The sequence below is a fragment of the Prinia subflava genome, chromosome 6 (genome assembly GCF_021018805.1).
Source record: "Prinia subflava isolate CZ2003 ecotype Zambia chromosome 6, Cam_Psub_1.2, whole genome shotgun sequence".
NCBI classification, from domain to species: Eukaryota; Metazoa; Chordata; class Aves; order Passeriformes; family Cisticolidae; genus Prinia; species Prinia subflava.
The window spans coordinates 5254272-5276196 of NC_086252.1; the positions used below are offsets into that span (position 1 = coordinate 5254272).

General features: G+C 45.9%; 2 protein-coding genes across 2 annotated transcripts in view; one reads left to right on the plus strand and one right to left on the minus strand.

Annotated features, from left to right (window-relative positions):
* Positions 1–21925, minus strand: part of COL6A2 (collagen type VI alpha 2 chain) — a 375734-nt gene that overhangs the window by 295142 nt on the left and 58667 nt on the right. The gene's annotated exons all lie outside the window — the stretch shown is intronic.
* On the plus strand, positions 533–21773 carry MCM3AP (minichromosome maintenance complex component 3 associated protein). Its single transcript, XM_063399940.1, has 28 exons — positions 533–1399; positions 1483–1706; positions 2343–2421; positions 3654–3801; positions 4784–4980; positions 5923–6062; positions 6457–6654; positions 6866–7134; positions 7312–7474; positions 8120–8280; positions 8751–8995; positions 9807–9997; positions 10635–10735; positions 11567–11698; positions 12362–12475; positions 12618–12770; positions 13208–13405; positions 13690–13758; positions 14481–14615; positions 15023–15176; positions 15595–15853; positions 16198–16295; positions 17204–17594; positions 17711–17968; positions 18388–18517; positions 19167–19361; positions 20011–20161; positions 20278–21773. Exons 1-28 carry the CDS (start codon positions 625–627, stop codon positions 20434–20436), a joined length of 5487 nt encoding a protein of 1828 aa, XP_063256010.1. The 5' UTR covers positions 533–624; the 3' UTR covers positions 20437–21773.

Consider the following 21925-nt stretch of genomic DNA (forward strand, 5'->3'; position numbering starts at 1 on the left):
AGAGCCCGCCCACCCCAATGAGAGCCCGCCCACCCCAGTGAGAGCCCTCCCCAATGAGAGCCCGCCCACCCCAATGAGAGCCCGCCCACCCCAATGAGAGCCCGCCCACCCCAATGAGAGCCCGCCCACCCCAATGAGAGCCCGCCCACCCCAGTGAGAGCCCTCCCCAATGAGAGCCCGCCCACCCCAATGAGAGCCCGCCCACCCCAATGACAGCCCGCCCACCCCAGTGAGAGCCCTCCCCAATGAGAGCCCGCCCCAATGAGATCCCTCCCCAATGAGATCCCTCCCCAATGAGATCCCACCCCAATGAGATCCCTCCCCGAGGCCCCGCCCACTACTGCGCCCACCACTCGCTACCCCGGGGGACCACCCCCCTGCCCTGGGGCCCCGCCCACTCTCCTGCCCCGTTAATACGCCCGCCCACCATCTAAGCCCCGCCCACTGTGACCACGCCCACGGTCACGCCCACAACGCTGCTCCCACACCTCTCCCCGCCCTACAGTCCGGCTGCCGCCGTGGCCCCGCCCACCTTTCCGCTGAGCTCCGCTCCCTGGCTGGGCCTCTCCCCATCGCGCATGCGGCTCCCGCTTCGCCCGGCGGTCCCAGGCTGCCGCCGCAGCAATGTCGGCGCGGGGCCCGTTCCGCGGCTCGCCCTCCTTCCCGCCGCCGCTGCGCTTCGGGCAGCCTGCCGTATTCGGCCAGGGTGGCGGCCCCGCCGGCCTCCCCTTTCCGCCCGCCGTCACCTTCGCGGCTCCCTACGCGCTGGGCCAGGCGCCGGCCCCGGCGGGGAACGCGGGATTCAGCTTCAGGCCGCCTACCAGCCTGGGCGGCTTCCCGACCTCCAGCGAAGCGTCGGGTGGCTGCGGCGGTGCCTTCACGGCGCCCGAGTTCCGCTTCAAGGCGCCCGAGAACCCCGCCGCCTTCAAGCCGGTGTCAGGCGGTGAGGCGGAGAAGGCCCCGGCTGCCCCTGCCGCCTTTGCTTTCTCGTCGCCCTTCGGCTTCGCGTCGGAGACGGGCCCCGAGGCGGCGGTGACACGGGAGCCTTTCTCGTTCTCGCGTCCCACCGCTCCTTTGGGGCGGCTGGAAGAGAGGGGCCCGAAGGCGCTGCCAGAGGATCCGGGGGAGCCGCCGTCCAAGGGGCTGAAGCGGAAGGAGGAGAGGGAGCGCTCGCCGCGGCGCGGGGCGGCGGCGGCGGGCGGGCGGGCGGCGGCGCCGCCGGAGAAGCGGGCGGTGATGCTGAGCCGGCCCCGCGGCGGGATCCTGTTCGGCCGCACGCTGGAGGATATGCTGCGCAGCCAGGCCCGCGAGCAGCGGGAGCGCGGCGATGGCCCCGAGACCGAGCGGGGACCCACCGAGGAGCCGCCGCCGGCCGAGGCACGGGACCTCGCCCGAGAAGGTGGGCGGGAGTCTGGTGGGGCAGCCCGGCTGCCCGGGTGTCTCCCCGCTTGCTGACTGCTGTTGTGTTCCTTCTCGTCACAGATGCGACCCCCGCCGCCCCTGCTCGCCGGAGCCGCGGCAGCGAGAGCACGGAGGGACTGGGGGGCCTACCAGCCGCGGAGCTGACGGCCGTCCAGTGCAAGAACATCCCTGACTACCTCAACGACAGGACTGTGCTGGAAAAACATTTTGGGCAGTTCGTGAAAGTTCGTCGGGTCATGACTAGGCGGAATAAAAAAATGGCCGTTCTCCATTTTTTTGATCATGTGAGTATCAGAAGTGGCATAACTCTTGGGAGTGTTCAGCCTGGAGAAGTCTCTAGGGATACTTTAGAGCCCTTTCCAGTGTCTAAAGGGGCCTACAATAAAGAGGGAAAGCGACTTTTTACTGGGACAGATTGGGAGAGGACAAGGGGAAACAGTGTAAACTATCAAAGGAATTAGATGTTAGGAAAAAAATATTTGAATGTGATGAGACCACAGCACAGGTTGCCCAGAGGAGCTGTGTCTGCCCCATCCCTGGAAGCATCTGAGGCCAGGTTGGATGGGGCTTGGAGCAGCCTGGTCTAGTGGAAGGTGTCCCTGCTCAAGGCAGGGGGTTACAGCTGGATGATCTTTCAGGTCCCTTCCAACCCAAACCGGTCTCTGATTCTATGAAGAAAGACAAATCTGAGTGCTTGGGTAGGTCCAGCAGTGATGAAAACTACACTCTTGTTTGTGGAAATGCAGCATTTTTTTGTGGAGACCAGTTCAGCTGATTGCATGTAGATCTTAAGTGAGGTTAAAATACAGCAACCAGAATTTTTCGGGAGTCAGTAAAAGTTTCTGTGGCAAAACCTGCGTTGTGCATTTCAGCATTGTGATGCCAACAGGTTTCTATGCTCTGCTTTTGTTTTCTTTCAGGCCTCTGCAGTTCTTGCCAGAAAAAAAGCGAAAGAGTTGCACAAAGACATAGTAACATTTTGGCAGAAGAAGAAAACAAGTAAGTCTGTGTTTCCAGACTACTGAATGATGTCTAAATAGTGTACCAGCTGCTCTTTTTTCCCCTGATGCACTGAGGGTGATACCTAAATTATCTCCTAGTAGGAGATACCATGGTTGAATCCTTAATGCAGTCACACAACAGCAATATGGTGATGTTCAGCTTTCTGCTTCTGTCCAGAAGTAGGATGTTCTTTGGGGATGTAAGAAAACCCAGTCTGAAATGCCTTGCTGCCTGCCTCAGATCATGGACTGGGATGTGGACTTGCAGGAAAAGGTTCTGAGAGCCGGCATAGGGAAAGGGACCTCAGAATCTCTGCGGTGCAGGCTGAGGTTGCTGTTCTGTGCATCAATAGTTAGACACTGAACCAAAAAAGAGAACAACCTACAGAGCTAAGGAGTGGGAAACCTGGATTCCAGACCCTGCCTGGGATGAGGGCAAGAGGAGATTGTTCAGTCCCCAGGGGAATAATTATAATGTCCAGTGCTTCCCTTTCTTTAGCTCCATGAGTGCAGCATGTGTGCCTGTGAGATCCTAGCCTGGGGGTGCACTTCAGCTGCCAGCAGATGGATGGTTCACGTCAGCTTTGACCAACCACAGCCTTGCCTTCCAAAAAACAAACAGCTGCCCAGTTGTCTCCCTGTGAATTAACATCTTAAGCAGCAGCTCTAGGGCTGCCTCTTTGCCAGTGTCATTTTATCATGGTGTTATGTCCGTGGCAGCATTCTGAAATAACTGTTCTGGGAGGGTTTAAGAAATCCAGCTGGTGGAAAAATTGTCTCAAAGAAGAAATCCTCCCTTTTTGTAAGGGTTAACTCATGCCGACCTGAGTGTAAGCTTGGCTATGTGAAATAAATACTTGCAGTAAGAGCACTTGGAATTACGATTTACGCAGGTGAAAAGCATTTCATATCCCATAGGCAGTTATGACTTGTGTATTATATCACAAACCTGAGAGAAGTGATTCAGTTGAGGATCAGATTTCATTTACTGATAATTACAGTTATTGTGAAGTGATATTTTGTGGAAAAAGCCTTATTCTTTATAGAGCAATGACCTTGATAGCAATTGGTGGAAATTTGGTACAGCTCCTAGTGGAAGTTGTGGAAGTTTTGCATGCATGTACAAAACTAGGAGTCTTAGTTTTCATCACCACCGCCATGGGGTCAAGAAAGAACTGTTGCGTAAACTGCTTGGCAGGTACCTGGTTTCATATTTACGTGTCATTTCAGGTCCAGCAAAAAGAGAATTTTCATCAAAGGAGAAGAAAGCAGGTGAAGATGAAGGAAGGCAAAGCAGTGAAGAGCAAAGCTATCAGCATTCCCCTCTTAGAAAACCTTTAATAAGATCTTCTGCCACCAGTGCCATGCCTGGGAGAAGGTATGTCTTCTCCTCTGGGAATCCACCTGACGGGAGAAGGAGAGCTTGGAGAAAACTGGTGATCACTGTGTACCAAATAGTCACATTTTCAGGGAGGCTGCTTCCCTTCTTTTCTGGTTTGTCTGAATTAGGAGCCCTCAGCTCTCACACTTTGTCAGGATATTTCAAACGGCTTATTAGGGTCTTTTACTTTGGTCTCTGGATTTTGTTCATAAAAGCATCTGCAGTATGAGGCATGAGGGAAGCAAACAAACAGTGCAGAGCTCAACTAGGACCAAGCAGTAATGGCACTGTTTCTGGTCATGATTCAATGAGCTTCTCAAGCAAGCAGTTTCCTTTAGAGGCAGTTAGAGTTCTGTGGGATGAGACTCTCCTTTTTGGAGTAGTTTGGATCATTGTCTCACTTCAAATGAACAGTCTTCCTGGTTTGTGGCAGTCACAGAAGCAGCAAGGTTTTCATCTTTGTCGTACCTCAATGTGTCTGGTCTGCCAAAAGTCATTTGGTATGTATAGCCATATAACTATAAAATTAGTAATATGTTTTGAAGGACTTGATTTAAAAAGCATGTTTGTACTTGGCCCCGTAAAATCTATAAATAATCTCTGTTGCTATACAAAGCACATTGGGTTTGTCTCCATACCAGCAAGCCAGTTCCTAGCTTAAAATACAAACTGCAGTGCCATAGTGATGCAAAATGCTACCAGAGCCATCAATTTCTGTCCTCTCTATGATACTTTCAGTAATATTTTTTCTGTTAGGACTTCCTTCACAATGCCAGAACTCTTGGCAATGTTGTCACGGCAGTGCTGAGGATTTAACCAGATTAACCCCTGGTGTTGGTGTTAGCTCAACACATCCATACATTGTTCACATGTGAACAAAATACTCTTCTAAACAGATCATCCTAATGAACAGTGAAGTGATTAAGAGCAGGGCATGCATTAAGGTATTATTATTGATTAAAAAGTCTCCTGCTTTTAGTTCTCCAGCAAAGAAGCCTGGCCTTCGAAAGGCGCTGCAGTTTGAAGCAGAGCTGTTTGATTCCAGTTCTGAAGGGCAGAGCTCAGAGGGCTTGGGAGCTTCACTGTCGTCTCTCAGTAACCTGGTGGGATTGGTGGCTGAGACATCTGAAGAGAGATACAGGCTCTTGGACCAGAGGGACAAAATCATGCGACAAGGTAAATAACGTAAGGGAATGAATGTGACATTTGCTTCTCTGCTGGAAAGAAGTAAGTGTTTGGGTTTTGTGGCAAAGCTGTTGTGGTACTATGGAAATGGCTTAAAAGAGAGTTTAATGTGGAACAGTCTATAAAAAATTCTCCTAGTGTATTATTTTCTGTATTTTTTTCCTTGCAAAACACACAAATTACTTATTGCACGTGCAATGTCTTGTGTAAAGGGAAGGCCAGAATATCCATCTTCTGTGAAGGAGGGCACGTAGGGAGATCTGCATCTCTACAGACTCTAAAGAAAGTTACCCAAAGCCTTAACTGCATTTCATAGAACCACAGAATTGTTTGAGTTGGAAGGGGCCCTAAAGCTCACCCAGTCCCACCCCGCTGCCATGGGCAGGGACACCTTCTGCTATCCCAGGTTGCTCCAAGCCCCATCCAGTCTGGCCTTGAACACTTCCAGGGGTGCAGCTGCTACAGCTTCTCTGAGCAACTTGTGCCAGTGCATCTAGTATTTCTCCAAATTCAAACTTACACAGCGGAAAATTATTTCAAGAAATGTCCTTTAGTTTCACAGTGGTGGTTGTAACACCTTCCATGCTGTTCTTGCAGTTTCAGAACTGATCCTATTTCTCATTTAAGATCTTATTTTGAATATTGACAAACTTCTTGTCCACTTAACGCAGAGTTGCAAAACATTTAGTATCTTTTAAAAGCTTTGGTCTTTTCAGCAGAACTTGCCATATGTGCAATACTTGGACAGACCTCGGAGTGGGGAGAACCCCATCCTTGTGCATTTCTGACTATATCAAGGTTTGGGTACAGCCTTGCATGCTGTACCAAAACAGAGCTCTTTTGGCACATCAGAGTAATAGCTTATTGTGAAGAAAAAAACCCAAGAGATGCTTAGTGTTTGTTCAATTATTTCTGGTTTTGTTGTTTTTTTAGCTCGAATAAAAAGGACTGATCTTGGCAAAGCAAAAACTGTTGTTGGCACTTGCCCAGATATGTGTCCTGAAAAGGAACGTTACATGAGGGAGACAAGAAACCAGCTCAGCATCTTTGAATTGCTTCTAGGAACTGACAAGGTATGAGATTCCCAGGATATCAGTACGCCTGATGCTCATTGGAGCTGTCCGTATTGTTTAGCTGATTACAGGGATAATTCTGGTGCAAAAATTCTATAGTCTGTTTAATTATTACCTTCCAATTCCCCATTGGAAAACAAGATTTGCGTTTTTTCACTCTGTCACATCTTTTATTCAGTTATTTAGAACTATAGTTCTAAAGCTGTAGTTACATATTATATGTAATTATCTATAGCTATATATTGTCTTAAAGGTTATGAGTTTGTGACTAAGTTAACTCTTGAGTAGTCTGCTCCTTACTGAAGTTAAAGGGATGGGTGGGGTGAAATCCTCTTTACTGCTGGGAAGTTGTACATACTTCTTGGGTTTTGATTCTTTTCCTCATCTCCTGCAGGTGGATCATGCAGCAGCAATCAAGGAATATAGCAGGTCTTCAGCAGATCAGGAGGAGCCTTTGCCCCATGAACTGAGGCCGTCTGAGGTGCTGAGCATGACCATGGACTATTTAGTGACAAATATTATGGATCAAGGAGAAGGAAACTACCGAGAATGGTATGACTTTGTCTGGAACAGAACTCGTGGAATAAGAAAGGTAAGCACTGTGAATGGAGATGTTTGGTGATAAAAAGCAAAAGATCCCATCATGCTGTAAAAAAATGAAGGGAAAGGCAATAGTTGTTGAAAGGTTTTGAATTGCAGAGTGACTCAAAGCACAGTGAAATGGGTTTTGCAGAGGTAGTGCCTGGTGACTGCTCTTCAACTAGTTTAAAAATGCATGCAATGTATTCTTTGTATTCTGTTAGGATATAACCCAGCAACACCTCTGCAACCCGCTGATGGTGTCTCTGATTGAGAAGTGCACTCGCTTTCACATCCACTGTGCTCACCACTTGTGTGAGGAGCCCATGTCCTCCTTTGATGCCAAAATCAACAATGAGAACATGACTAAATGCCTGCAGAGCTTGAAGGAGATGTATCAGGACTTGGCTAACAAGGGGATTTACTGCAAGAGTGAAGCAGAGTTCCGAGGTTATAATGTTTTGCTGAATCTCAACAAGGGTGATATTCTCAGGTGAGAACAAGACATCCCTTGTTTTCTCTCTTTACCTCTGGGGGAATTGTGTTTATGATTAAATCCAGACCAATTGTAATGGTCCTGATTTTAATTCTGTGCTGTTACAGGTTGCTGTTGAATTGTGATTGTTCAATACTGAAGCAAAAGTTTTGTCCCTGTCTTTTGTCTCCACAGAGAAGTTCAGCAATTTCATCCAGAGGTTAGAAACTCTCCTGAAGTTAGATTTGCAGTTCAAGCTTTTGCAGCATTAAACAGCAACAATTTTGTGAGGTTTTTCAAGCTTGTGCAAGCAGCTTCCTATCTGAATGCCTGCCTCTTACACTGTTATTTCAACCAGGTGAGGAAAAAAAAACAGGTGAGATGGAATTTGTTGCTGGAGATCAGCCAGAGTCAAGACAGCACTCAATATGAGTTAGAAATCTTGCTCATTTATCCGTGCATCCACAGGATATTTTTTTAAAGTATTGGTGAGTAAGACAGTGTAGGATTTGGGGGGAAATCAGCAGAAAACTTAGTAGATATTGAGCCTTAAGAATAATGTTACTGTTTCTTTAGAAGTGTTGAAATTTATTAGGACCTTTCTACTGTGATATGAAAGGCAAATACTGATATGCTCTTGTTTTTCTTGTAATTGTGTACAAATAAATATTTCCCTGTAACGTAATTGGGAAGCAGAGAAGGAGGCCTAAGAGTCTTGCAAAGCAAATATGAACCTGAACTTTCAGAAGACCTACAAAGTGGTTTCTTTCTGCACAAGAATCACAAAGGGATATGTTCAAAACAAATCATGAAAGAGGAACAGAAACTAAAAAGCAAGTGCTTAGAATTTAAAAAGAAAGTTGCAAGTCTAAATACTTGTTTGTGTGGATGCTTGATGACAAAGCATTGGTGGATTTAAACATGATTCTCATGTTTATTTCACTCTTTATAGATTATTTTGGGTTCTTTCCTAGTGGTTCTGTGTGTTTTTCTTTTCCCCCAGATTCGTAAGGATGGTCTCAAATCCCTCAATATTGCCTACACCGTGAGCACCCAGAGAAGCACAGTGTTCCCCTTGGAGCACCTGGTCCGCATGCTGCTATTCAAAGACTGCGAGGAGGCAACTGATTTCATTAGTTACTATGGCCTGAGTGTATCAGATGGGTACGTGTGAGGAAAATGATGCCTGGGGAGGTTAGCCTGATGCCAAGCAAAGGGGTAACGTAGGGGAGCTGCTTCTGAAGGTTGGGACCAGAGAAAGAATGGGCCAAGGTCAGAGGATGGGTCTCCATTGGAAATAAGGACACAGTTCTGCTTTATGGGAAACTAGCATTATAGTGATGCCTGTAGGGTGGAATGAAGCTGAACAGTGCAAACTAGCTGTTAGAGGATGTTAGAAGACAGCAGTTCAGAGATAAAGTGTCTGCCATGAAAATCCATGCATTGTAAGGTGTGTTCATCCAAACTTGGAATTTTAAGAGACTGCAAAAGGGAAAAAAACACTCAAGGAAGCCAGTTAGTCATCTGTTCCTGTCAACATTCTGTTTCAAAACAGTGAATCTCAGAGTTGAAAGCCTGCAGGTTAGTGAAGCTTTGAGGATGTACACCTGCTTGTTACTTCTGTTTTTCGCCAGGGGTTATGTGGAGCTGAATCGCTCAGCTTTCCTGGAGCCAGACGGATTACCCAAACCACGGAAATCCCTGTTTGTCAGCCAGAAGCTCACTGTCTCTGTTGGGGAGGTTGTGAACGGGGGGCCCTTGCCCCCAGTGCCCCACCATGTGCCCATGTCCAGCTTCAACGGGCAGAACAAGTACATTGGTGGAAGCACCTCTGTGGATCAGGCCAGCAGTAGCCAAAAACTCAGTGTGGAAGCAACAGGTGAGAGCAAACCTGCATTTTGAGTACTGCTCAGAACACACTGTCGAGGCAGGTGTGTGAGCAGGTTTATTGTACAAAGCAGAAACTGTTTGTGGGCTCCAAGATTGAAACTGCACTGAAATTTAGATGTAATGAAAGGACTACAATTTAAATCATAAGAGAATCACAGAATGGTTTGAGTTGGAAGACACCTTGAAGCTCATCAAGTTCCAACACCCCTGACACGGCAGAGACATCTTCCTCTAGACCAGGTTTCTGAGGTGTATTTAAGTATCTGCAAAAGTCAAGAACAACATGATTAATAAGATTTATTTCCAAATTCAGGAAATTCTCTATTGAGCCAGATTTTGGCAACATAAGTGAAATAACAAATGTTTGACTACTTCAGAAAACCAACTTCCCTTTGCAGTTTGCATGTTTTTTATTTGCAGCTGTTTGCTGCCACTGTGTGTATAAACATGTCAGTTTTCAGGTTAACTGAATGTGTGCTTTTCTCTCCTGCTGGAAGTACAGATAGAGTGTGTAGGTGCCAGGTGTGCCTGACTTTAAAAAAAACAGTTGCGTTGTTGGAAATACATGTGCTTGGTAATGGGGGTAATGTGCAATTAAATGTTTAAATGTTTTGCAGAAAAACATAAATGTAAATCAGTTTCTATGATATATTTTTAACTTTAGGGCAGCAAGCAGCTGTTACGGATTTATTTTATGACCTGCTGAGTTTTATCAGACAAGCCAGTTTTTTGAAGATAAAATTTACTTCTGTTTGTGACTGATCTGATTTACCTTAATTTTTCTCCTCTTCCCTCCGAAGAAGGAAGAGTTGAAAGCAGAGGTGTGGATTTAGAGGCCCCAGCAGTGAAGGTTCAGCCCTCACCTCATCTTCTGCCCTCACTGTTGCCTCGTCAGCTCATGCCAGTCCTGCCCTCTGCACAGCCCATCTCCCAGCCTGCCACACAGCCTGAGCCTCCTCCTTCAAAGCCTCAGCCTGGCTACTCGGACACGGTAGGGAAATCTAAACCCATCAGCAAATATTTGGGAAAGATCTGTGGAATATAACAAACGGTAACCAAATTCTTACCACATTTATTTTTCTGGAACATGCGTGTAGTTCAAATGAGACATGACAAAGTTTCTTCCTGTGGGTACATGACCATTAATGTTGGGTCTTGAATATGCACCCCATCTACCTATGCTGTTTTCCTCCTTCCCACACGAGTCTGTGTGCTGATGCTGAACCAGTCTCTGAGTGTCTCATTGCTTTGTACAGTACAGTTGCCATATTCTACCTAGATAATGGCAAATTTCAGTGAAGGGTAGACCTGATAATTTGAAATAAATCAGCTAGAATTAAAGTTTAAAGTAAGAAAACAAGATTCTCTCTTCAGTTAACAGTTTCCTGAATTAATTTGCCCATATTTAGTACAAAAATCTGCTTTTGTTTATAGGCTGTTACTAACCTTTTTAGATAGTCTAAATAATCTGACGTTTTCAGGCTATTGTGTTTGGTTAAGGTGGCTCAGTTTGTAAGCAGAAATACAAGTGCAGCTGTGAGTTACAGTCAGCTAAGCTAGGCTTACTCCCAGTTTGCTCCTGAGAAGGACTGTACTTTGGTTCAGCTTCTTCCTCTGCTGTGTTGCAGGACATTGCCGAAGTGGTGGATGGTTTAGTGCATGATGTCCTCGAAGGAGAGTGCAGAGAAGTGGGCAGAGCAGGAGCAGCTTACGTGGCTGCTGCCATCTGGTAAAGAGCATTTCTTGCAGGTTCTCCTAGAGTCTGTCACCACAGCTGCCCCTTGCCATAGCAGCACCATGTGTGAAGATGGTAAAGCTAAGCACTGCCAGGTCTGTCATAGAGACTCTGTTACTGATGCAGTGAAAGGGAAAGCAGACCTTTCTTCAGATGTCTGTTACATCCCATCTCTAGCCTAAGGGAAGGCTGACCCAAACCTCTGGAAGGTTTGCCTGGCAAGAAACCTCTGTCATGGAAGGGAAGGTGCCCAAATGGGGGACAAGAGGAGCAAATCCAAATCTAGTTGCTTCTCTGCTTCTGATAAATTTCCTGTCCAGGACAGTCGGTAGTCGTAGATGTGGGATGTGACCCAAACAGTTGTTATTCCACCACTGTTTCATAATTACTGAATGGGGACAGGTGACTCAGACTGACTAAAGTCTGTTCCTTGTGATGTCATGATCAACAATAAAATTGAGTTAGAGGAAGAAGTTGGAGATTTGTGGCTTTCGGGATGGACATTGATTGGATACTGTCTGGGTATTGATCTTCCCATGGGAAGTAATGACTGGCTGCATTTGCTTTGCTTGATGGGGGAGTGGGTGTTTGGCCTTTCTGTATTACAGTGTATTTATTTCCATCCATGAGTTTTCCTTTTTTTCTTCTTATTTTCTTCCCTGTCCCAATGTGGGGAAGGGAGTGAGCCAGTATCAGTGTGGGTGCTTGGCTAATGGCTGGAGTCAGCCCACCACAGAGAGCAAGGTGTGGCTAAGAAAAGCATAGACCTGGGGCTTTGAATGAAAACATTCTGGCTTTGAGAAGAGATTTGCTGTTTCTGCACAGTGCCTCAGAGGCCACCTTGGAGGAACTCGTGACTGAGGTGATGGGGGAGATCCTCAGAGAAGTGGCTGGAAACACGCTTAGTGTGGAAAGGCAGCGTGTCCAGGAGGAGCGGCGCAGAGTGGAGGAGGAGAGGTGAGGCAGTGCTTTGGCTGTCGGGCAGGCTGGGCTGGAAACACCCCGGACCACGTAAGGACAGCTGGTGCCAGGCTTTGCCAGCAGAGTTCTGGAGCCTGTGCTCAAACCCCATGTCTTTCTGTCACCATGGTAGAGCAGTCTCACCTTGAACTCCCCTGGGATTGTGCAGGCAGGGTTCCCCTCTGCATTCTCATGTGATCTGCTGGTTAGCATTTTGGTCACCTCTGAGCCATGGTGAAAATGGTGGTGGGAATTTTAGGAACTTTTATTTACCCAGTGCTTCTAGAGAGGAACATGCATCTGCTGTATACAGGAGCTTTTCCTTCTGAGTGAGCTACTTGTTTGTAGCTTTGGGGTAAGAATAAATAGAATCCTAGAATGGTTTGGTTTGGAAGGAACCATAAAGATCATCTAGTTCCAAGCCCCAGCCATGGGCAGGGATCAGGTTGCTTAAGGAACTCCACTGGGAACTCCATTGTCATCTGTGTTTTTGAGGGAAACCTGGCTCCATGCAAAGCTGTTTATTTAGAAACCAGATGGTGGGAAATAATTTTAGGTGCATTAGCTCTTTGATACTGCATGTAGTGCTTGTGTAAGTAAGCAGCAGGTTTGCCAGTGTAAATTTTTTCACTTTTGTAAATATTTTCTCTGTTCTTCCAGGCAAAAGCAGGAGAGAGAAGAGTTAATAAAGCAGTTGAGCCAGCTGCTGGGAGTGGAATTAATAGAAGAAGTAATAAAAGAGGGTGTTAACGAAGCTTCAACCAATGAGTTAAGGTATGTACAACATGCTGCATGCTGTAGTTCCCAAGGGTTTCCTAAATGTGTTGGGCTTCCCTGTTTGCATCTCAGCCCATTGAATTGGGATCTGCTGGAGATCTTCTCCCCAGCAGTCTTGGTTTGTTTTATTTGGAACCAGATGTGCCTTAGAAAGAGACCGACAAGCCCGGATTGCCCGGTGTTCAGAAGAAGTGTGTGGCCACTTCATGGAGCTCTTTCTGGAGGATGAAATCTTCCAGATTGCCAAGGAAACCCTTCAGGAGCTCCAGTGTTTCTGCAAATACTTACAACGGTAAGTTACTTACTTACTTACTTACTTACCACCCTGGGACATGGCTGCTTCTCTTGGGAGCATTGGCATGGAGCAGTTAATAGAGATGGAACTACTGTTGTCTGGTTGTGTTCTTTTTGAGACAGTTTTTTCTGTCTTATCTCCATGATAAAGGGAGACCTTATGGTCTTGGTGCCAGCCTGTGCTAAATTACTGTATGTGGGGAGGGGATCACACCATGTTGTAGTCGGGTAATGAGCTTGGTAGGAGATTGCAGCTTCATTCCGTCTAGAAACTTGTAATAGTATATCCTTGTATTCTTTCTGATGATTACTGGTTTTCCTGCACATATGCTTAGTGTGTTGTGGTTGTTGTGGTGTTCATTATACAAATGTCTGGTGACAGAAGTTTGCAGAAGAGTTCATGAACGTGACCTATTTCTGTGTTCTCTTCCAAAGGTGGAGGGAAGCAGTGGCAGCTCGGACAAAGTTGAAACGTCAGATGAGGGCATTTCCAGCTGCTCCCTGTGGCTTGGATTCCAAACATCAACTGAAAGCACTGTCCCCCAGTGCAGAGTGGCCTATAGCCATGGAGAACTTGTGCAAGAGATTTGTAAACCTGGGAAATGGAGGAAAGCTGGGAATCTCTTGCACGAGGTACGGATACTTCCAGCTGGCAATCTGATTGATTTTTGAAAGATAAATTACCAAAAATTCTTCCATTGTGAATGTTAGTGGGTTTGCAGAACTGTTTATTCTTAAATAGTTTCCAAAAGACTTTCTCCACAAATGCCATGACCAAGACTGAAAATCCAAATAAATTTTTCTCTTAAAAGCAACGTTCTGAGGCCTCTGTAATATTGCCCAAGCCTCAGTTCTTAGATTTGTTTAAAGTACCTGTTTTATACCAAAAAATACAGCCAACAATATTTCATTTCCAGATTGAACTTGCTGAGAAACAAGACGGTGCATGAAATGAAAGTTCAGCACTTCTACCAGCAGTTGGTAAGGTAGGCTGGGGTTTGGTTCTTGTTTTCTTTAGAAGCAAGCTGCAGCAGACATGCCAGAGGTACCAGAAGTGGCCAAAAGATATGGCTAACCATGCCTGAATGTCCACTTGCAGCCTTGCTTCCGGGAATATTTTGGAATAAGGGGAACAGGAAGGTCATAGGACGGTTTATGTTGGAAAGGACCTTAAAGATCATTTTGTCCATTCCATCCCCCTGCCAAGGGAAGGGGCACCTTCCACTAAATTAATGAAGGTGTTGGGCCAGATGATCCCCCTGGTTGTAATTTTAAGGATCTGATGGGTATTTATGGGGTGTGACTTTGTACCTGGAAGGGACCTGGGATGCACTAAGGGAGGAGAGGAGTAAATGAGCTATCAGTGACCTAGTTTGTGGTTGGAAAATATTGACTGAGATGTTTGAAGTGCAGCAGGACTTCAAACTGTTCCCATGGCTCCTCGTGCTCTCCAGTGGCCTGGGTGTGTGTTGGATCAGCTGTCACATGTCTGGAAGTGAAGCAGTACACATGTGCTCCTGAAATCACTGGAGTAAGGCTCATGTGTCAGGTTTAACAGCTGCAGTTCCTGAAGGATGAGCAACAGATCCAAAGAATTAACTGGTCACTGCTTACAGTATTGTAACTTGTTCAGTGCAAGACAGACATTCCTCAGGTGGGAAAGAGCCCTGGGGTGGACCTTTTCACCAGACTTTTGTGTCTCTTTAAGTGATTTAGCTTGGACTCCCCTGGATCTTGTCTCGTTGATCATGGAACATATTCCAGTTAAACAAGAACAGGTTTTTTGGAAGGCACTTCTGGTTTTGCCCAGTGATGATGACTATTCCAAGGATGATCCCAATAGGTACGTTGAAGAGCTGGTTGCTGGGTCCCTTTCTCAAACAGGGCAGACTTCTTTTATTTAGGTAGAAGATCAGTAATACACAGTCCTTGATGTTATTTTGCCTGTACCATGTCAAATTCCAGTTTTTCTTTTTTTCCCTCCAGAGCACTCTAAACAAAATAGCTGTAATTTATTACAGTGATCAGTATTTTTTAATACTGTTTAATTCCTTTTGCTCATACTGAAAACAAAACCTTGATAGATGATAATTTCATTAAAATTTATAGCTATTTATTAGGGCTATTTATCATAACCTAAATATATGGGATTATGATACATTGTGGTGTCTTAGAAGTGCTGATACTAAAATGCTAAAGGGCTAGTTTTGACAACAAAACCCATCAAAGCCCTCTTTTTTTGTTTGCTAGGATACTGATGGATTGGTTGAAAGCCAAGTTTATGGGACACAAAACCTGTGAGAAAAATGTTTCACGTACAGAAGGCAAAATTCAAACACTGACATTATTTAGTTCTCCTGGCATGCAGGGGAGCAGAGGCATTAAAGTCAGTGTGTGTATAAAGGTAGGTGAGAACAATTTCATGATATTTGAGAGGCCATAAAAGCAGGGTGGGATCTTTTCCAGTGGATATTGTATCCTGTCAGATGGAGGGAGATGATACTGGGAGGGATAGGGTTATTGAAAAGGTCTGAAAAAAGAGACATTTTTTTCCTTTATTTTCAATCAGCTGAGAAATAACTGCAGTAGAACCTGAATCATCTATTCCTGGTCTGGGAGCAGGTGCTGAAGGACACTTCTGTGCTCAGCTCATCTATCAGACACATCCATGTTAGCCTGACAACAGCTTGTTGTCTTAGGTTGTGTAGAGCTCCTGGAAAAGGAGGTCAAAGATGAATGGCAGTGACGATAAACTGCAGATTTTGGTGTGGAAACACCTTTTTTTAGCTATATTACTGTTGTCATCTTTGTTGGCTGTGTAGGTGGCACATGGTGCGCTCTCTGACTCAGAGCTTGATATGGCTGAGACACAAAAGGACTTGCTTGGGACCAGTGGCCTTATTCTTCTCCTGCCCCCCCGAGTTAGGAGTGAAGATGTTGCAGAAGACGATGTTTACTGGCTTTCAGCTTTGCTACAGCTGAAACAGCTGCTTCAGGCCAAACCTTTCCACCCCATAGTTCCCTTGGTGGTTCTAGTCCCCAGTCACGAAGAGGAGGCTGTTGAGAAAGAAGTAGAAGATGGTATGTAATTGTTTTTGTGTCTTGAAATAATGAATATTTAGGGCTGCCTCAAGTAGAAGTGCTGTGGCTAGTGCAGCCTCTCAGTTACAGCTTCCACTAAAGGGAGAGGGTGTAGAGCACGTGAAGTACAGCACCCCACAGCATCCTACAGCTTTCCTAAAAATCCTTTCCTTAAGAGCTCACCAATTTTGGCTTTCAGTTTTCTTTCACACACAGTATTTGATCCTGAGAGTCTGTGGGCAGAGATGGAGGGGAGCAGCAATGCAGTGAATCTAATGCAGATTATGTGGTCCACGGATGTGTGTTATTTCTCTGTGTACTGATCAGTTTTCTTATTTTTTAAGGTTTGATGCTCCAGGACTTGATTTCAGCCCATCTTATTTCAGACTACACCATTGTAGAGGTCCCAAGCTCTGTCAATGACTTAGAAGGCACCAGAAGGGTAAGAACAGCAAGAAACAGGAATTATTTTCCATTATTTGTTTCTGTTCTATTTTCACTGACCAGAGATCAGTGGCATTTGCTACAAAAAAAACCCCAAAAAAACCCAAAACAAAAACAACCACAAAACAAACACCCCCCCCAAAAAACCCCAAAAACAAACCACACACACACAAAAAAAACCAAACCAACAAACAAACACACACACACAAAAAAAAACAAACCAAAAAACAAAAACAAAACAAAAAAAAAAAACCCTGAAAACTGCACTGAGACCAAAATTCACGGATTACCTAAACCCACTCTTGTCTGCCCTGCCTGTATTGCTGCCTAACAGAGGATGTGGTGGGTAAACTTTTTTTCCTTAAGCTCTTAGTCCTGAAATGCTGAAGACCCGTTTTAGCTGTTCTGGCTGCTGTGAGATCATCCAGAGTTATCCCATCTTGATGGGTGGGACTGAGATGCCTCTGCCTCTCATGTTCAGTACACAGATACGATCATACAGAGCCCAGAGTGATGGTCCCCCACAAACCCTCAGAACTTAGGTCTGCACTTCAAGGACTGCCATGATCAGACATGATATATGGGCTAATTTCTACGAATCTGTCCAATTTTTCCTGGATAAGTTTTCAACAGCCCCAGCATCCTGCAGCAGAGAATTTCACTGCATACCTCATGTGAAAAGCCTTTTCTTTGTCTGTTCCTGAGTCTGCTGTATGGAAATCCAGTTTGTGGCCACCTAGCTGGAGAATTACTGTTGCAAATATTAGTACGATGATACCTCATTTATTTGCCTTTTGGTACATATTCTCTTGTAGAGTGTTGTTCAGACTTAGGGTTGAATCCTTTGTGTCCTGATCTCTGCAGAGCAGTTTCCAGAGCAGTTTCTCCCTCTTTTGTGTGTTGTAGGTCTCTGCAGCTGTGGGCTGGCTGGTGTCCCAGTGTCCTGCCTCCCTTGAGCTCTGCAGCCAGACCCTTCAGGAGTACATTGAGGATGGGATCGATGGAGAATTTGGCAAACGTTTCTACCATGACTGGAAGGAGAGGCATTTAGCTGGGCTGCCATCCCAGGAGCCTGGAGTCATCACAGAGCTGTACAACAGCGTGCTGCAGTTCCTGTCAGATGTGGCATCCTCAGAGCACCTTTGTGACTTGTCTTGGCCTGTCACAGAGTTTTCAGAAGCAGGGGGTAACAAGGTGTTGCCTCACCTGCAGTGGAACATGCCAGATCATCTGGCCTGGCTGAAGAAGGCTGTGCTGTCCTTCCAGATCCCATACCTAGATCTGCCTCCTTTGGGTGGTAGGTACTTCACACTCTAATATCTTCTTGGCAGAATGTTTTCTTTGAGATGTGCCTGTGCAGTGTTGGTTCTGTCACAAATTCTTGCAATTTACTTTGGGTTTTTTGTTCCACAGCTCCTTGGCGTCCTGTTTGCCACATGATTTTTCAGTATGTCTCCCAGATTGCAAGTTCTTCCCACACTCAACCACTGATCCAGTCTCAGGTGGAGAATCTGCTGAGCAAAACTTACCAAAACTGGAAAAGCAAAACAAGTGGGAACTCTGATGAAGATGGACCTTCTGTTGATGAGATCCCTTGGGACTGTATCTTGGCAGTCTGTATTGATCATAAACTGAGAGACTGGAAACCACCCAAACTGCCTGTTGCTCCAGGTATTGTGTCCTCCTGCAGCATGGATGATGCTTCTTTTGTGATGGTATTTAAAACATTGCCAGTGGTGCCTTTCCAGATGGCAGCAGGGAGGCAGCTGTGGTCTTGCTGTGTTCTGTATGTCTTCCCTTTGGAGCGTGTGTTTAGTAGTGGTTATGGCTTGACTTGATCCCTGTTTGTGACTACAAATGTGGCTCTGGCTAGAGTCTTTGAGCCCTGCCCTCCCCAGGGAGAGGGTTTGCACTAAGCCAGGGCCAAGAGTTATCCCTCAGAAGCCATGTCAGCAGGCTGCCACAGGTAATAATCACTTCCATTGATTAATGAAGCTTGTCCCAGACTCTGTTTGAAACGTATTTGAAAGTGAACAATTGCTCTTGCCCCAGATTGCCTTTTTTAATACCGAGGTTGGGTTTCTACACAGAAGCTGTAAGTAGAGATGGTCAGATTCGTGTGTACTTCTTCAAAGAGCATTTAAAGAACTACAGCGTGCCTTTCTCCTGGGATCAGGCCAGGCTGCGGACACAGGAGGAGATCCGGCAAGGCCAAGAGAGGTAAGGTGGCCTCCACAGTGCTGAAAACCACCTGGCATCCTCCCAGAACCCCCTTGTGTACATCTCCCTAAAATTATGGACAAGGCTGTGCTGAAACAGAGTAGGAAGTAGATTTTATTTGTGCAGGGTTACTCAGCTCTCAGAGAAACAGATTGCTTGGGGAATGCTGAAAGTGTAGAAATCAACTTCTGCCAAAAAAACCCTGCTGCTGAGGCTTTGGAGTTGTGCAAAGCACAGAGGGAAAACAATGTGAGTCTGAGAAAATGCTAGATAGGTTGAGGGGGAAGGATGCCTTAGAGCTGTGTGGCATTAAAGTATTTGAGAAGTCAAGTATTTGAGAAGCTCACTTCCCTAGCCACACTCAGAAGGAAGCCACTCTCTTGCCTCTTGTAAGCTTAGCTGCAGCTCTGCTGTGTAGTGGGTGAATTGGGGTGTAGTGGATTGGGGTGAATTCTATGTTCCTGTCAGATCAGTTCCTCTCTAATCCCACAGGTGGTGCTGTGTTGGACACCAGCACAAGGGCATTATTTCTCCAAATGATCACTTCCCACTCCCTGCTATTTCCAAGCTTCAAGCTAATAGGGAAAAATCAACACACTTATACCAATTAATGTGGTTTTGTTTGGGTTTTTTTTCCCACCCCCTTCAGATCAAAGATAAAGCCTCCCAAGTCTTTCAGGAAACCCTACAGCATCTCCATGGTGCCTGGTCAGTATGGCTCTGGCATGAGCATGCTACCAGGTCAGGAAATGAGCATTCCCAGCACAGAGGAATTCAGAGACACATCCTTGGCCCAGGAGCAGCTGTTGGCACAGTTGCAACTGGAAAAAATAGAAAGCAAGAGGTAAGTTCCCAGAGCAACAGTTCCCAGAGCAACATCTTTTCCTTGCAGCTTCAGCCCAGGGTTGTAAACAGTTTGTAACTTGTATGGAATAGGAAGTTAAACTGTGCTAGAAAAAATCCCAGACTGTCTCAAGTTCCATCTGATTTCATCAAACACATTAAGGCAGTTCCCTAATATTTCTTTCTTGCATCATGGGAATAGTCCAGGATGGTAGAAATTCTTGGAGTTCTTGGGAATGGTTGGAAACCCTGTGGTGAGTTATGCCACCAGAACTGAAGCAGTACAGTGTGTACAGTGGTCTGTGTGTCCCCCAGTGTCACAAATGTCTATTAAGTCCTATGTGGCATGTCAGTTTGTAGCAGTGCAGATCACTTAGGTGAAGAACTAAGCTTTTGAGGTTGGTCCAAGAGGTTTTTGTCTCTTCTGCCTTCCCATAAATTGAGTCTCTTCAGCCTGTGTGGCTCCTTTCTGTACCACAGTCCTCTGTGATGGATTTTGATATCTGCAGTGGGGCACATCAGGCTATTTTGAATATGGCTGTGAAGATCAGATGCTTCTGAACCTAAAAAAAACCTCTTAGTAAAAAGCACTGGTTACAGGGACAAAGCCAGGCTGCCATCTGACTGGTGCTTTTGCCCTTCCCACCCAGGTTTGAAGAGCAGCTGCACCGGTATCTAGCTGAGGACATGGAGCCCCTTGGGGATCTCCTGGGTCTTCCTCTCTACCTCCCCCAGTCTCTACTCTCCACCCCAGCTGCTACGTGTCCCTTGGTGAAGAGTCCCATGTCAGCTGCTCAGGAGGTAAGAGAAGGTAGTTCAGAGCTAAACTAAGGCTCTGAGGAGTGCAGTAGCTGTAAAACCTGTTGTGGAAATTACCTTTGGAGAAAGTCTGTCTCATCTCTTTTCCTTCTGCCCAGGCTGGGAGTCAGGAGGAGTACAAGGTTCCAGAGCTGGAGCAAAGCCCTGCGCTGTCAGACAGACTCAAACATCTGCAGCAGCTCCTCAGAGCCACCAAGGAGGCCGAGGCTGCCTCCGAGCTCCACCTCTCTGCTCTGGTGGACATGGTGGACATTTGAGCTGAGCTGAGACTCAGAGACTCAGGAAAGAAATCCAGGTCCAGATGATGGAACAGATACACTCCTAGGCGCGTTCCAGAACAAGCAGATGTTCTCCTGGGATGAGAATACGGAACAGCCATGAGCCCTGGGCCCTTCTCATGTGGCTGCGTTGCACAGGGCCAGCGTATCATGGATAGCCTGGGACTCCCTCCTTTTCTGCCTCAAAAGGCATGGAGATGAGTCAAATGCTTTTTCTTGGAAGGCCTTAAATGACAGTGGTGTTTTTTCTTTCTCCCAGCTGTCACTGTGGGTAAACACAGCTTCATCAGGTTCAGCTGTAGGGTAGCATGGGCCCCTGGGAACACTGGTGCAATTGGTATCCACAGACACATCCCTGAACGTTGTCTCAGTCTGTGCTTCTTCAGGCAGGAACTGCCTCGCAGCAGCACTGTGGTTTGAAGTTCCTATTCTGTTTTCAGTAATGTCAAAACTGTCATTCTCAAGTTGGAGCAGCACCTGGCCATGATTTTTGTGCTTCTTGTTTCTCAGTTCATATCCAGAAGGATTTTTGTTGTTCTGGGCCCAAGTTGTATTTTATTCAATGTTTTCAGCATTAAAAATGGGTGAGGTGCTTATTCCACAGATTTCATGTCATGCTGGAAAACAGGATGCTTCCTTCAGTCTTCAGTAAACAGCTATGGAGAAAAAAATTTCCTTTTTTTTGGAAGAGCAGATAGCCTGCATATTCTCCAGGATTTAAAAACCTTTAGAAGTTGACGGCCCTTGGTTTTAGTTTAATTTCCAGTAAATAATTTGAAGATTTACTTCATGTCTGCAGTACTTCTATACAGTTAATTCTTTTTTGTCTTACAAAATCAGCAATTTTTTCTCAATCAGAGCCTTCTGCCTGGTGGAATATAAATTACGGCACTAAATTGATTATCATTCCTGCCCAACCCAAGCTGAAATCCAAAGTAGTTTGAAACTGTCAATTGCCTTCCAAAAAAGTAATTTTACAGTTTTTTAAAATAGCATTTCATTTGTATTCTTTCTCTTAAACCCAAAATAGCAAGAGTAGTTTAATGCTGAGTTAAAATAAATTTAAATTCGAAAGGCCGTGCTTTGAGGCTATTCCTGCTCCACGTGCTTTTGTTTGGGCTGAGTTTTGTTGAGTTTAACTGGTTCCATGTGAATGGAAGCCTGTGCCCTGCTTTTGATGTTCACAATTTACCTGTAATTCAGCTGTCAAAACCCAACAGAGCTTTGGGAGTGTGGCTCATACGATTTTCTGTAAATTGTGTTTTGTACCTAATAAAATTTTTAGTAGCTTGAAAGGTGCTTCGTTCCTCTGTAAAAGCTCATGGTATGGGCTGCTCTCCAGGGGGAGGGGAGGGTTGGGGTGGCTGCTCTCTGTTACCTGGGGCGTTTCTGGGGTCCCAGTGCGGGGTCTGGTCTCGCTCTCGGCCTCCCCCACATCGTTCACCTGTGCATGGAGGTCCTGGGGCAG

Bases quoted from the DNA above. Each gene is read 5' to 3' on its own strand.
- MCM3AP (XM_063399940.1), top strand. From the start codon at position 625: ATGTCGGCGCGGGGCCCGTTCCGCGGCTCGCCCTCCTTCCCGCCGCCG. The intron at 2,422-3,653 runs GTAAGTCTGTGT...GTGTCATTTCAG, and splicing joins TTGGCAGAAGAAGAAAACAA to GTCCAGCAAAAAGAGAATTT. The intron at 19,362-20,010 runs GTAAGTTCCCAG...CTTCCCACCCAG, and splicing joins GAAAAAATAGAAAGCAAGAG to GTTTGAAGAGCAGCTGCACC.